General features: G+C 45.4%; 1 protein-coding gene across 3 annotated transcripts in view; it reads right to left on the minus strand.

Annotated features, from left to right (window-relative positions):
* Positions 1-16925, minus strand: part of LYRM4 (LYR motif containing 4) — a 129292-nt gene that overhangs the window by 87668 nt on the left and 24699 nt on the right. For all 3 annotated transcript variants that reach the window (XM_036868400.1, XM_036868399.1, XM_036868401.1), the window contains exon 2: positions 8328-8448. In XM_036868400.1, the coding sequence (XP_036724295.1) occupies positions 8328-8448 (121 nt within the window). The remainder of the gene's footprint in view (positions 1-8327; positions 8449-16925) is intronic.

Here is a 16925-nt window from a genome sequence, read left to right on the forward strand (position 1 = left end):
ATATATTGAACAGGCTGAAAAAATAAATGTCATACATAGGCCAAGCTATAAAACTAAACAAACCCTTCTCATTGCCCTGCTTTCTTAAACCTTCTGAGGAGGCTGGGGAATTTTTTATTCATATTGAAAGGATTCATGTATCCAAAAGACATAGGGTTCACTTAGGGCGCAATTCTGGTCACTGTATATAAATTCATGTTGATTTCCTGAGGATTTTTATTCAAGTCCAAGACGGAGTACATAAATCTCCTTCGCCTCTGACTGCTTTAGTGTTATTTTTTTAATATGCAGATTGATGCTTTGATCTAATCTTAGCTGGTCTATAGAAGCACAGGGGAAAGCACTGCTGGGATATGCCAGTAAACCCTATGCTGTGTTCCATGAAATGAGTGAACAGATGGTATCTAGAACAGGGAGGATGGGCTTGGCTTCCAAAACAGTCAAAGCCAGAAAGAACTTCTGTGAGGTTCTGATGGACCTCTTAATTCCACCCCAACTCTGTCTCCGAAAAACTTACAAAATCAATTCATAATTATATGGCATAGAGTGGGTGCTCGATAAACAGGGAAAGAAACTGTGGGCATGGATTGCAAGACACACAGTGCGTTTGTGTTTCACGTAGCTGAGACGCCGGCCAGGGGGCAGGGTGGAGTCAAATCAGACAGAAAGAGTATTAACGCTGAGGAGGGGCTGGGGAGAGCATTCCCATCCCTTACGCATTATTGCTCTTCAAATGCCACTCCATTTTCTTTGAAAGAAAGTGTTCTCCTCAAAGGTATGCTTTAGTACCCATAGCATGTCTTCTACCAGAAAGGAAAGCAACATAAATAAAATAATTCAATCTTCTGACTTTCCTCGTAGCAGAAAGGTTAGACCAAGAGAAGTTTTAGAAATTTACGATGGCATAAATACACGGCTGGCTTACACCTTCGCTCACCTATAGCCTAAACTCTGGAAAGTTAAGATCTTGGTGAAAAAATGGTCAAGGGAAGCTGAGCATAGAGTAATTTACTCTAAAATGTACCATTATTTCTGCAAATAATCAGGAAGGGGACAGATATTGATGTGAAATGTTGAACCATGGCATTTTAGAAGTGGAAGTAGCCTTAGAAACTACAGCGTAACCCTTTGATTTTACAGATAAGAAGCTGAAGGCTTGTAGTTCCAGCTCCGAATGACTTAGGTTTCCCAGCCTCAAGTATCAGTCAGTGTCTGAGGCATTCAATTTTATTTTTCTCAATTAAGAAAAAATTGAGGACTGGTTATATAGTTCTTTTTTAGGGGAAGGGAGAATTTTTTTTTTACTGTGAAAAAAAAAACCCACAAAAAGTTACCATTTTAACCAATTTTAAGCGTATAGTTCAGTAGTGTTAAGTACATTCACATTATTGTAAAACATATCTCTAGAACTTTTTCATCCTGAAAAACTGAAACTGTCCCCATTAAACGCTAACTCCCTTTTCCCGCTCCCCCAGCCCCTGGCAACCAACATCCTACTTTCTACCTCCTTGAATTTGACCACTTTGGGGACCTCATATAAGCGGAGTCACACGGTATTGGTCCTTTTGTGTCTGGCTTAGTTCACTGAGTATAGTCCTCAAGGTCCATCCATGTTGCAGCCTGTGTCAGAATTTCCTTCCTTTTAAGGGCTGAATAATATTCCACTGTAGGTAAATGCCACCTTTTGTTTATCCATCCGTCAGTGGAAATTTGGGTTGCTTCTAACCTCTTGGATATTGTGAATAATGTATAATTCTTTCCATGTATTTTAAATGCCCCTAATGTATGGACTGACTTTCCTCTCCTTCATAAAAACAATTTCCAAGTAAATTTTAGAGATTCCCCTGAAACTACCAAAATGGTACTTAAGCTAAAAGTGTACTTGAAGAGAGATGAAGTGCATTATTACTTTTCCCCACAAGACATACAGATAAAACACTCCTACCTTTTCACAGGCTGTTCTACAGGGTGACCACTGGGGGCAGGTAAGGCATCCCTTTCACTCAAGTCTGACCACCCCCTGGGGCACCGGCACTGGCTCTGAGGAGACCCACGTGAGAGAGGCCTGTCACTGTTCAGTGGCTTCTCATCTCACGACAGGCACATTCAGAAAGTGATTGCGGGACGTTCCTCTTGAACGGTCATTAGAAAACTAAACCATGAAGTACCAAATGAAAGTAAAAAATACGGTTTCAGAGACTTTCACTTATCACCACCCAAAATGCCAATCAACTGGGCACATTACTTCGCTTTTAGTGATCCACAAAAATAATAAGTGTAAGCTAAACACTGAAAGTGCTTCATCTCACATATACACACAATCAGGTTAATTAAAAGGCTGCTACCCATAACATCAACCCCTTTCCTAGTGTCTTTAATGGTTGTACGTAATGTCTGCTCTGAACCGCTTACAACAGCAGGTTCATAGTTCTGGGTCTGACACAGCCACTATTTGAATTGCTTCATTAAAAAAAAACACTAGCTTAAGAACAGCTGATGTGGTATGGAATCTTGTCATCACTAAAAAGCTGCTGGCAAAAATGGTATAACTCCAACACCTTGCTGTTATCCAGAATCAGAAAACATAATATCCAGTTGATCTTCTCAGTGTAAAATTACATACTACAGTAACAATATATTTCTTCATCCAAATACTTATGTTACACACAAACCTTGTTTAGTTGGATACACGTATATCCCATCACTGGTAGAGTAACCAAACATTATCTGGGTGTAAGTTCAGTGCTCAATTCACTAGCCTACGTGAATGAGTGGTTGGGAACCTCTGTTACCCAGGTCTGCTCTCTCAGAGCCCAGAAGAACGGAAGGGTCTCCTTGCCAGGGTGCACTCTGATGAACAGAGAGTATCACACAGCTGTAAATAAACCCACACTTTGCACAGGTATTTTAGTTTTCACCAGGTTTAAAGAAAAAGGTGCTACACATTTAAGATTTAGCTGAAGTCACAATCGTAATTCATGTATTCAAGGAAATCTCATCAGAGTGTAGAAACACAGGCCCGGCACCTACTCGGTTACTGCAGATGCAGTTTCCCAGTCCCAACTGTCTCTTCTACTTCTTTTTCTCTCACAGACGTGTGGCTATTAAGCTAGGTATATAACCGTACTTTGAAATGCTTGGAAAATGTTTTCTCTTTGATAAACACACAACCTCTGTGAGTTACCTGGGGTGGGAACCCCCTCTTCCCCCTGCGGTTATGGAGCACGGCTAAGCAGCACTTCACAATAAGGCTGGTTACGGTTGTTTACAATCCTCAGGGGCATGACCAACTGCAGAGCTGTAATAAGTGGGGGTGATTAACTGATCGTTAGTCGAATAAATGTCTTATAGAGGGGAATCAGAAGGAATATCTCCAGAACAGCAATATGGAAAAAAGAACAAAGATGAAAGCAAAGTCTGGTTGACTTTCTTGCTCCTATTTCTGGTGTGAAACACCCAAGGAGCCCCGTTTCCTGTCTCAGGTAGAAAGTCCTCAGTTACTTCTTTGCTGCCTAGATGGTGACAGCTGTTTGTCCGGCTTCTGTGCGTCCTTCCTGGCGCCGGCTGGCACACACACAAAGGCATCTCCCACTTTTCGGATCCCACTTGGGAAGCAGACAGGGAAACTAGGTTTAATGGGGGCTAGTCCAGAACTTGCTTCCAGCAGAGAAAGAACTCACAAGAGCTGGCAGGGTCCAGATGTCTTTACAGAACCATTTTATACGGAAATAATGGGAGTTTATAGAAAAGTGGGAGAATGTCTCTGCTAGTTACGGGATAGGATAGGATGCACGTAGCTGGAAAGAGAGAGGATTCTAACTTTCAGGGGAAGAGGTGGTCCCTGGCAAAGAAAGAACAAGCGTGTGTCTGGCTCCTAGTCCACAGGCCATAATTAAGGAGAATGAATGAAAGCAGCCTGACTGGCTCATACAGGGGCAACGCGATCTGCCCTTTTACTTCTTGCAATCAGAGTAATCCTTAGGAGCAGCGTGAAAGGCCAGTGAGAAATGCTGGTGCTACTAGAATCCTTCAGGGTTGCCCCATGAAGACTAAGTATCTCTGCACAGTAAGGATACAAAGGAAGGATGACCTCTGAGGAGAGGCTGGGCTACGATGATGTGGTCCTTAAATATCTGGGGAACAAAACTGGGAGATGACTTAAGAGTATCTCTTTCCTTTGGTTTCTACTGACTCAGGAGCTCACATCCTTGAACTTCTGAGTTTGCCCTCAGGAATTAGGGACCTGAGGTCAGGTCTGGCCAGCTGCCCTTAGACAAGGCATCCAGCTTTCCTGCACCGTGGTTTCTCTACCCCAAGAGAACCAGAAGAAACTCTTTTCTCAGAGACTTCTTTAAAAAATGCGAAATCTTACCGTGCTTACAGTGGTGTCATTAGTGTCACAGCTGACTGAAGTGAGACCCACTTTAAGGACTGGACAGCAGGAGGTGGGGACCAGTGTTGAGAGGACGATTTCAGTTTGAGTGCTGCCCTTACGGGTGTGCGTGTCTGGCGCCTGGAAAGGTGGCTGTAGGCTTTCTCATCCACGGAAAATGATGCTGAGATTGACGTGCATCCTGGTGGACGGTCTTTGAGTCCAAGTATCAAGTGGAAAAGGGACTTGATGGGAAGGATATTGTAGTTCATGAGGGTAATGTCTCAAGATCCTCATCAGATTTCCACTTTCCTTTCATGGATCCTTTGCATGAACCATGCGAGGTTGTGGGCAGCCAACAAGATACCACGATTTTGGTGGCACAGACCCCTGGACTGAGGTGTTTGACCCCAGGGGACGAACTTCATAGATTCATTTAGTCCACAAATAATTAAGAGCCAACTCCATGCGGGGCTGGTCTAGATCTTCTGATTAACAATAATACAAGCATTTATGATGTGCCAGCATCTTTCTAAGGGCTTCACATATATTAACCTACTTTATCCTCACCATAACCCACGAAGTTGGGCTTGTTCCCACCTGCGTTTTACGTTAGGCGCTGAGAGGTTGAATACCTGGTTGAAGGTCACACTGTGACCAGAGGAGTCAGGACTGGAACCCAGGCAGGCGGGCCCCACAGCCCATGCTCCTGCCTCCTGGGCAGTGGTGACCATGACAGCTGAGACCCCTGTCCTCGTGGAAGAGGAGAAAACAGACAGGACAACAAGTGATGCTATTTTTGGTGCTGATAAGTGCTGTGAGGAACTCTGAAGCAGGGTAAGGGGGTAGGGGTAAGGGGGTAGGGGTAAGGGGGCAGGGGTAAGGGGGCAGGGGTAAGGGGGTAGGGGTAAGGGGGCAGGGGTAAGGGGGTAGGGGTAAGGGGGTAGGGGTAAGGGGGCAGGGGGCAGAGCCAAGTGTGGTCAGGGAAGCCCTCTGTGATGACGAGCAACCTCAGTGAAAGCCTGAGTGAAAAGGGGGTCCAGCTCTGCGAAGGCCTGGGGAGACTATTCCAGGCAAGGGGACAAAGGCTCCCAGAGGGTTACCGGCTGGGGGTCGGGTGCCGGGGCAGCAAGGGGTCATGGAATGGCGCGGGTGAGGGAGACAGGCCGTGGAGGGTCTCTGCCGACTTCACGAGGACTGCAGGCTCGTCGTCGGGGATGAAGCCCCTGCAGGATTTTGAGCAAGGCTGTAACCTGCTCTGATTTTTCACCCTGGCAGCCTGTGGAGAAGAGACCACTGGGGCAGACAGGGAGGCGAGTTAGAAGCTGTCACAGTGGCCAGTGTGAAGAAAATACAGATGCTATTTTAGGCCTTTAGGCCAAGGCCAGCTTCGCAGGCTTAGAGCGAGGGGGCTTGGGGAATCGCCTGCATCTCATAAGCTAACTCGGGTCAACATGAAGCTCGGGTTCAGGAGCAATCTTGACGTGAAAGGGAAGCACCCGCTGCTCTGCTAGTTAACACAGACGCCCTGGGCCCGGAAGTGGGCCGCACAGGCTCTGCCCCCCATCAAGGAAGGTGCACCTGGCAGGCTGTCCTGGGGAGGGCCCGACCCGTGGCTCCAGAGCTTGAGTCTGTTTTGTGTGGATTCCCTGGGAATGTCTGGTGAGACCCAGTCTATCCTTTCTTTTTTTTCTTCTTTTCTAAAAGCATTTCAAACTAAGAAGTAACACAGACAATTGCATAACTAAAGAAATGGTGGCACGGATTACTTACAGGTCCCTTTTCTAAGCACTTTCTACTCTGAGCAACTTTACAGTAAAAGATAAAACCAGCCTGTTTCAGAGGTGCTTGCCAACTTCTGCATGGGAAAGTGCCAAAGAACTGAATCTTCCTGAGTTTATGCAAAATAAGGACGCAGGCTGCTTGTTTTTCCAAGTTCCAGTGCTAAAGCATCCCATAAAATTCAACCACTGATGCATGGAAAATGCCATTGTTCTAGAGTTTTTAAAATGGCAACTCCTTTCTCTGCCACTATTAACATACATGCAAATGTGCAGACCAGCTTCTTTTTCTGACTATCCTATTATCTTTTCATGCTCTTAGTTAAAGATCATTTCCTAGGCTTGTCTGAATGTGGCCAAGTTATCCTATTGCTAGATAACTGTAGAACTCAAGGAGAGTTGTCAGAATCTGAAATGTTATTCTAGAAGGGATTGTTCCATTATGTAGGCAACATAACAAGACTGTTAATTTTGACATAAAATGAAAACTAGTTTTTAGTACTGCTTCTTTTTTGAATTGTTTAGAGTCAAGCATGAAGAAGGGTCAGAGATATAAACATATATCCTGATACACATGTCATATATCATGATATGACATAATGTCAGCCAAGCTGGCATCTCCTGACAATGCTAAAGAAGCCCTTTCCAACACACTCACAGATCTTAGGAAAATGTAAGGGGTTTCCCTCTACCCCTGAACAAATTTACTGCAAGGAAGAGAGAAAAACGAAGGGAAGCAGAAATGGAGCTTATGGTGTGACTGTTGCTGAATCAGAGAAAAAGAGTGAAAAGGATGATTTTTTAGAGGGTGAGAAAACCAATCGACAGCAGGCTGCTTTAGCCTTTGGCTCCCTGATTAATTTTGCAGAGACAAGGACACATCACACCACCCAGGGGGCCAGTCTGCTGCAGACGCTCCATCTACCTCACGAGAAAGAGCAAAGCAAGCACAAGCCAAGGCAGCCGCCAGCACTTCGACAAGAGGAAAATAAAAACCCCTCGCCGGGTCCTTCTGGGGTCAGTGCCTAAGCAGCTGTGCTTCACACCGTTTGCACCTGCAGATACACCTTCCACGTGCAACAAAATTTAGGTTCATAGCGGTGTCTTCAAGAAAAGGGCAACATTATCTTGAATTATGACTTCAAAATACTAGGAAAGGGCTTCCCTGGTGGCGCAGTGGTTAAGAATCCGCCTGCCAATGCAGGGGACACGGGTTTGAGCCCTGGTCCAGGAAGATCCCACACACCGCGGAGCCACAACTACTGAGCTTGCGTGCCACAACTATTGAAGCCCATGAGCCTAGAGCCCATGCTCTGCAACAAAAGAAGCCACCGCAATGAGAAGCTCACGCACCACAACGAAGAGTAGCCCCTGCTCGCCGCAACTAGAGAAAGCCCGCGCACAGCAGCGAAGACCCAACGCAGCCAAAAATAAATAAATAAATTTATATACATTAAAAAAAAAACTAGGAAAAGTAGATTACATTTATACTCTGTGACACATGTCCACGTATCAATGTGTAATATATCTAACGAAGAGACAAAATTTAAAGAAAGTTTCTTATACTTGCAGCATGAACGTCTAGTAAACTATGGGAACTCAGCTTCCCAGAAGGATGCATTCCCTGGAAATTCTGGATAGCTGATATTTACGTACTCCTTGATTCAATAATATGACAGGTCATCTTTCTTTGTGCACATGAATAAGAAGAAGAGAGTTTCGGGCTTCCCTGGTGGCGCAGTGGTTAAGAATCCGCCTGCCAATGCAGGGGACACAGGTTCGAGCCCTGGTCCGGGAAGATCCCACATGCCGCGGAGCAACTAAGCCCGTGCACCACAACTACTGAGCCTGCGCTCTACAGCCCGCGAGCCACACTACTGAGCCCACGTGCCACAACCACTGAAGCCCAGGCGCCTAGAGCCCGTGCTCCACAACAAGAGAAGCCACTGCAGTGAGAAGCCCGCGCACCACAAGGAAGAGTAGTCCCTGCTTGTCACAACTAGAGAAAGCCCGCACACAGCAACGAAGACCCAACACAGCCAAAAATAAAAATAAATAAAAAAGAGGAAGAGAGTTTCATGATCCCGTGGTGTGAATCACAAACACGAATCAAGGGGGACATGTCAAAGCTTAAAGCTCTTAACGAAAAACCGTACATCACTGAACTATCTTACCTGTCGACGGATTATTCCAAGGTCTCGTCTGGCTTTATTCATTAGGGCTTGAATTTGCACAGGATCCTTTACATTCTTATTTTCTCTGAAGGCATCTCTTATCCTCCTGATGGCGTAAGTTCTAAACGAATTCAGGGAAAAAAGGAAAAGGTGTCAGTGTGTCTGAAACGATGCTTTTAAAAATGAATTCAGAAGTGGTTCCTTAGGAATTAGCTGTCTGCTGGGCCCCTGTGGATCATCACCTCTGCCCTCTGCTCCTGGGACAGGCCCATCCATGACTGTCCTGGGACGACTGAGCAGACAGATTCGGGGAGATGAATCTTCTCCAAACAAGTCAGCTGTGAATGGTAAAGTGCTACTGAAACGCTCCTTAGATTATTGGCTCTTCACGTTTATTCACATCTGGCCTCCCTCCATTAACATGGATAACTGAACCTTCGACGTGCAGAGACAACGCGACAATCGACAGGTGCCACGACGCACTGCACGTGCGTGTACCAAGACGGTGATCGAGGCCACGCTTGGGTCAGCGTTCCAGTCTCATCCCACCTTCTCTTGTGGAACACAACAGGCGAGGATCCACACTGCGATCCTGCCACCGCTGAGCGTGGCGATGACACCAAAATGCTCTGCTCCATCTCTAAAGCGCACACACGTGCACACGCGCAAACACCCCCCAGCCCCGCCCAACACACATCACATGCAGTTCAGGGCAGCGGTTTAAGCGCGAGCCTTGCACATCGGACAGGCTTGGGTTTGAATTCTTTTCCAAGTTCCTTCTGTTTGTGAGAACCTGGGCAACCTTCTTAACATAAGCCCCTGTTTCCTCATCTTACGCCTGTCAAACAGGCATAATACTGCCCACCTCTCAGGGCTGCTGGGAAGGTTAGGCTTTATAATGTGTGTCTGGAATTTGGTACGAAACCTGTACATAGAAAAACTCAAGAAATAAAAGCTATTTTTTTCTTCTTCCTCTTCTTGTTACACCTTAATGCAATTAGTACCCCCTCTCCTCACGTCAGCCTGTGCTTCACCCTGCACCCTCGGGGTCACACCAGGCTGTGGTGTGGATAATTAGCCACAGTAGACGATTCAAAAGTCGGTAACCTCTGGACTCCCACACTCAGAGAGTGATGGCCTTAACCCTGACGCCTGCCCAGCCTCACCAGACAGAAACGAGGACCAAGGAGATGCAGCCCAAGTCAGACAGACCAGACGCGACTGTCTCCAGTGTCTGTATGATCTCAGGTTGTTCTGCACTTACCTTGAAACACCAGCTAAAGAATCCACATGAAACCATTAGTTCCATTTAGAAACAGAAGAACGGAAAAAGCGGCAAAGCAATGAGGAAAGGGGAATGCAATTTCCTTGGGAGCTGGGGGATGGATACAACTGAACTGGGAAACCTTACTTTGGAGAGGACTAATTTTGTTTTAGATAAACTTTCCTAACATAAAAGAAAATTAAACATTCAAATATCAAGTCCATCTGCATTTAAAAGCAAGAGAAAATGAAATCTTGTAACGTTAAGAACCATAAGGAGAAAAGTAGACAGTTTAGGAGCCTGCACTTTAGGATGTGAGCTGCTGCGGAGTCTCATCTTAGCCCCACGCGAACCTTCTGGGGTGTTTGCCACGGAGCTTCTGGGTGCTCGGCATCTACCTCAGGGTCACGAGGACTGGAAACGGATATACGTACATAGATTTATATAGATTTTCCTCAAGTACAGCTGCTAATCTAACAAGACAGCAGGCAGCAGCTGGGCGGCTAAAGCAATCTCTGGCACCTTCCGTGCACAACATACTGGTTATTTGTGTCACACAACATCTCTGTTCTCCCTCACACCCACACGCTCCTCCAAAACAGTTTCTTTCTGCTGGTGATGGGAATAGAGAAGGAACAAAATAGTTTAATTCTAATATTTCGTTCCATATGCAGACTTGGTTTTACAACAGGAATTTACCTCAGGGAATCATCCAGTGTTTTAATTCTTCTTTTTGGAAAAATAAAATGGGCAATAGTAGTCATTACTAAATTCATTCTTCTAAAAGCCAGCAACTAGCCAGAATAGCTAGGAACAGAGGAGTATGTCTCGGGATGCAACGACCTAAGTTCTTCTAAAGTTTAAGGAAATTAGAAAATAGCTGAAGACACTCAACAGTTTGTATCACTTGAGCTCAAGGTCAGCGTTCTAAGTGTGCTTTTGTGTATTCTAGTCTCCCCAAATCTCCTTTATGTCTAAAGGAACGAAGCTCTTGATCTTCCAACTAAATGTGTCTGAAGCAATCAAAAGCTGTCATTCAAATTCTGGCTACACCTGTGGAATGAGTGACGGAACGGTTCCCTCCCCCCTTTCTTGCTCCTCCCTCCTCCCCCTCCACGTCTAGAACACAGGCATTTCCCTTTGCCCCAAGAGAGGACACCGCACTGGTTCTGGACCATAAAGCCACTACTGCATGAACAGTTTTTAGCTATATGATTCTTATCTCAAATGGTCGTCACTTTGTGAAGGTAATCACAAATCGGGCTGAGCCTTCTCATTTTCTAGGAAGGGGCTAACCACCAATCATGTCAATCCTGCCCCGCCTTGGTTTTTATCATTTGCGTTTTTTTCACCGCTGCCAAGGGAAACCATTTAGCCTCGAACACGTTCTTGCCATCAGCCCCTTGACTGTGTCACTGAGCAAGAACATTTCGAGGAAGAACGCGAGCTGCTGCACCATGGCTGGCGTTAGGGCGACCCTAGCGTGAGTCAGAGGCTGTGTGAAATAAGACACAAAAAATGAACACGTAAGGGGCAACAGAAGAGCGACGGCTACCACGAGAAAGTGGACGGCATCTGCAGAAACAGCAGGGGATTCTGCTCACACATCGCTGCTCTGCCTCTACCCTCCCGAAGCTTTGCAGTTCCTTAGCGCTACTTTGTGCAGGAGATTCCCACGAGTCTTTTCTTCTCCACCCCCCCTCCCCCCTCCATGCCAACAGACCTCCAGTGTACACAGGTTCTACTGGCTCTCCTTTCCCCACTGCAAGGATCAAACTCCTCTGTGAGATTCTTCCAGCCACTCCAATGTCCCTGGCGCAGAGCAATACGGCCGGCAGTAACGACGGCTCTAGAGTGCCTGAGGTCCTGCTTCGCCTCTTTCCAGACCACTGTCAGCCAAATGCAGGCCACAATAATCACCGCCGCCCAGCACCTGGAGGCTCACATTGGCTTCAGCGGGCAAGAGGTGGGATCTGGAAACCAGCTGATGTAATATCCTCATTTCTGACATCCTTCGTCACCACCCCACACGCTGGCTTCTCTGCTCATCCATCCTGTAGAAACATCTGTGCTTTCTCCCCTTCCCACAGCCCCAAGCCAAGTATCCCAGGAACAAAACGACTCAACCCTTTCTCTTGGCCTCTTTGGGGCAAACTCCTGCACCTGCTTGGAAGGACGTCCTCCATCCACCTGCCTTAACTCGGAGGTGCCCTGCTCCTGAAGACATGCTTCCCTCGCAGCCATCAGGGGGAAGCTGCTTCATCCTGCCTCCACACTCCACGGGGCTGAGAGGAGAGTACTGCTACGCCCTTGGACCCTACTGCTGCTTCCAGATCATCTGTTCACCCTACACACCCTTGAGGCCACACTACCTGATGAAACCATGTTGTGTGCCCCCGTGACACTGCTGTTTGCTCACTTCTTGAGGTCAAGTCTTAAGATTCATCAAGCCTTAATATCTAAAGGCCCCTCAGTGCATACATAGGCCACCAATTTTAGGTAACAAAAATTTTCATAATACGTAGTAAAGTAAGATCTTTAAAGTCAACTTTTATGGTGAGACATGATAGTGTTTGCAAACTGTTACTGAGGTGTCTATCTTTGCTCTGCGGATGGAGAGTTCTGCAGCTGGCTCGTCTCTCCTCTTATCCTTTAGGTCTACTAGCCGTTTCCTCCTAGTCTTCCGTGCGGGCTTATCTGACTCTGCTACCTCTTGTATATGTTGTATTCTTTAGGGCTCCATATTGGACCTCATTTTAATAACATGTCTTCCAGTAACTGCGTCTATGCCCAAGGTTTCAACTACCATATATGTATATATGCCATTGGCTACCAAAACTTTCTCTAGAATGTTTTGGTAGAACCCCAATCCATAGAACCCAACTGCCTTTTGGACTTGCCGACAAAAGGCGCCCACTCTGCCCACTACAAATTCTCCCACTGAACGCTTTCCAAACTGAAGTTATCGTCTTCTTCTCCCTTTTCCCCAGTGGCCAGCATTTCATTCCTAGGTAGGAGCATCCTCAGACAGCCAACTGTCCAAGTCAGATATCTGGGTATTCATCCTAAACTCCTTCCTTTCCCTTAATTCCTTACATTCAGACAATCACAAAATCTTCCCGTTTCAACCTACAGTCTTCTGCATTATCTTCCACTTCTCCAAACCCTCAGCTCTAATCTTGGTTCAGGCTCTCACCTCAGATTAATGCAAGAGTCTTGGGATTATGGTGTACGTATGCTGTGTATAATAAAATGCATAGTAACAGCTTTAGAGAAAAACTCAAGGACCATTTGAAGGTCATAAGTACTCTGGGTAAGGAACAGAGCAGAGAGCTTCCTTCTTATGAACGTTTAAGTTCCCACTGGAATGGTAGCCCCACGCAGTATGGACTTTTATCTTCCTTGTGCCTGGCTCAGAGAGGGTGCTTAATAAATATTTACTAAGTATACAAACTTATCCAAATATCATATCAAAGAGACCTTCAAGAAAAATACTAATAATCACAACAAAGAGTAAGAAACTGATAAAGAAATAGAATGAAAAGGGTTGTAGCACAAAGATTGAATTAACCTCTGAAAGGGAATGATTACAAAATTCACCATGAGAATCCAATGAAGAAGTCTAGGAGGCCTATCATGTAAGCACTGTGGGAGGTGGAGATCAACAAGGTTACTGGCCTCGGGCTTCCCTGGTGGCGCAGTGGTTGAGAATCTGCCTGCCAATGCAGGGGACACGGGTTCGAGCCCTGGTCTGGGAAGATCCCACATGCCGCGGAGCAACTAGGCCCGTGAGCCACAATTACTGAGCCTGCGCGTCTGGAGCCTGTGCTCCGCAACAAGAGAGGCCGCGATAGTGAGAGGCCCGCGCACCGCGATGAAGAGTAGCCCCCACTTGCCGCAATTAGAGAAAGCCCTCGCACAGAAACGAAGACCCAACACAGCCATAAATAAATAAATAAATAAATAAATTAATTAATTAATTAAAAAACAAAAACAAAAACAAAAAACAAGGTTACTGGCCTCAGGGGCGGCTGGAGGATGAAATCCACACCCAAATCATGAAAGAGGAAATAAGAGCCAGGCAAAGGGAACTCAGAGGGGCTGAGGAGACTCTCTGGGGCAATGGAACAGTTCTTGACTGTATATTGGTCAAAAGGTTGAGCCTCACACTTAAAGTGGATGCTTTATTGTATGTAAATTATTCAATAGGTTGACTTTTAAAGAAAATTGAAAGATAAATAGTATAGGAGCTACATTACATTTGGCCCCTTTTAAGAAAAGCAAAAAAAGGAAAAAAAAAACCCCACCAAACAAAGACTGCAATGTTAGAGGATAATTATTTACACAGCTGATGGAAGTAAAAGTTAACAGTTATTACAGAAGCCAGAAGAGAGGACAAACTAGGAAATCAAGTCTAAAACACAGAAAGATAAGTTGATGAGAAATATGTATGAAAAAAATAACCTTCAGAAGAGGGCAAAGGTATATAACCTATGAATAATAAGTGTGAACAAAGTGGACTGTGTAGGTAATTAAAGTTCTAATGGAGAAAATGTTTCAGAAGTGATTATAAAAAATTGAGACGGTTCATTGAGATTTAACAACCAGATGACAGTGCCAAGATATTTACTTTTAAAACCTTGAACTCCAAGGTCAGAGGAAAAATATTTTAAGAAAGGATAAAAAAAGAACTTTAAGCAGGTAACACTGAATACAGTAGAGATAAGTATAAACTCAGATTTCTATTTTCAAAATCCACAAAGAAAAGGGCTGCTTTCTAGTCATTTGCAATGCTGTTTTGAGGGTCCAAAGGGATAACAAATAATACCTATGATTTCTGGCACAGGTACCATGCACAGAACTGGATATACATTATCTGATTTAATCCGCACAAACTACAACTCAGAGATTGGGAAAAAAAAAAAAAAAGGCCAAGATCAAATGTCCAGTAAGTGGCAGAGCTAGATTCTGAACCCAGCTGAACACAGTCTGGGATTTTCAACTCCAAGCTGTGTCTCCTCCAGGGGCCAATAAACCCCAACTATCCAACCTTTGACAAGTACTTGGGATAAGCCAAGTTCTTATTCATTTGCAAAGGCATTAAAAAAAAACTGTCTCTGGCATCACAAAGCTTAAAAAGATCATCTTATCTCCCAACACTGCTCCAAGTACTGCTACAAATAGTTCAAGTGCCAAGCATGTGTTAGGAAAAGCGGCTGAGAGCATTATGAGGGAAAGAGCTAGTGATGTTAGCAGTAAGTGTAAGTGAAATAACTGAGTTGAATTATTTTAAGAAGGAGGACAGTGACCAATGAGAAGGGTGTGAGTGCGGAGGTGAAGTTACTATTAGGAAACCCACTCTGGAGACCAAAGGCTCTCAGTTTTGGGAGCAGCTGTAAAGAAAACCCACTACATACTTCCCTGTTTACAATTCCCTAACGGTTTTCTATTATCTTCAGGATAAGGGTCAAGTGCATTAGCATGGACGGTATATTCCTGTTCATCAGTCCCACCCCATCCAGCACCACTTCCAGAATGAACCACTGACTGTAGCTTTACGGGAAGACTTGGAGTTTTCTCAGTTCTTCCTGAAGGAAGGCCTGCTGTTTCTCCACATGTGGTATGTCCTCCTCCAGCTTGATCTCTTGGCTAACTCCTACTCGTCCTTAAAGACCTGACCCAGTTAGAAACAAATATGACAAAAGATTAATATCCTTAGCATATAAATAGCGCATATAAATCGAACAGAAGGACAGAAGGACCACAGTAAATAAATGAGTGAGCAGCATGGACCAATAATTCACGAGAGAGCCCAAAGAGTGACTAAATTTAGAGAGATAGGTGATATAAATATATGAATGTTCAGCCTTGGTCATAATCAAAGAAATGTATATTTAAACAAGGTATAATTTTCTGTCTGTCAAATTAGCAGAATTTTTTTTAAAAGTAAAGGGAGTGGGACTTCCCTCGTGGCGCAGTGGTTAAGAATCCGCCTGCCGGGCTTCCCTGGTGGCGCGGTGGTTGGGAATCCGCCTGCCAATGCAGGGGACACGGGTTCGTGCCCTGATCTGGGAAGATCCCACATGCCGCAGAGCGGCTAGGCCCGTGAGCCACAACTACTGAGCCTGCGCGTCTGGAGCCTGTGCTCCGCAACGGGAGAGGCCGCGACAGTGAGAGGCCCGCGCACCGCGATGAAGAGTGACCCCCGCTCGCCGCAACTGGAGAAAGCCCTTGCGTGGAAACGAGGACCCAACACAGCCAAAAATAAATAAATAAATAAATTAATTAAAAAAAAAAAAAAAAAGAATCCGCCTGCCAATGCAGGGGACACGGGTTCGAGCCCTGGTCCGGGAAGATCCCACACACCGCGGAGCCACAACTACTGAGCCCGCGTGCCACAACTGTTGAAGCCTGTGAGCCTAGAGCCCGTGCTCCGCAACAAGAGGAGCCAATGCAATGAGAAGCCCGCGCACCACAACCAAGAGTAGCCTCTGCTCACCTCAACTAGAGAAAGCCCACGTGCAGCAACGAACACCCAACGCAGCCAAAAATAAATAAATAAATTTATATATAAAAAAAAAAACCTAGGAAAAGTAGATTACAGTTATACTCTGTGACACATGTCCACGTGTCAATGTGTAATATATCTAACCAAGAGACAGAATTTAAAGAAAGTTTCCTATACTTACAGCATCAACGTCTAGTAAACTATGGGAACTCAGCTTCCCAGAAGGATGCATTCCCTGGAAATTCTGGATAGCTGATATTTACGTACTCCTTGATTCAATAATATGACAGGTCATCTTTCTTTGTGCACATGAATAAGAGGAAGAGAGTTTCGGGCTTCCCTGGTGGCGCAGGGGTTAAGAATCCGCCTGCCAGTGCAGGGGACACGGGTTCGAGCCCTGGTCCAGGAAGACCCCATATGCCACAGAGCAACTAAGCCCATGCACCACAACTACTGAGCCTGTGCTCTAGAGCCCGCAAGCTACAACTACTGAGACCGAGTGCCACAACCACTGAAGCCCAGGTGCCTAGAACCCGTGCTCCACAACAAGAGAAGCCACAACGATGAGAAGCCCGTGCACTGCAATGAAGAGTAGCCCCCGCTCGCCGCAACTAGAGAAAAGCCTGCGCACAGCAACGAAGACCCAACGCAGCCAAAAATAAATAAATAATAAAGTAAAAAAAGAACTAAAGGGCATGTACAGCCTGATGGTGGGATATGAACTATATCTCCTGTGGGGAAAACAGTATCATACATCATAATGTATAATGATGTTCATAATCTTTTATCCACTAATTCTATTCTTAGTGATCCTACAGAAACAATC

Source organism: Balaenoptera musculus, chromosome 11, assembly GCF_009873245.2.
Source record: "Balaenoptera musculus isolate JJ_BM4_2016_0621 chromosome 11, mBalMus1.pri.v3, whole genome shotgun sequence".
NCBI lineage: Eukaryota > Metazoa > Chordata > Mammalia > Artiodactyla > Balaenopteridae > Balaenoptera > Balaenoptera musculus.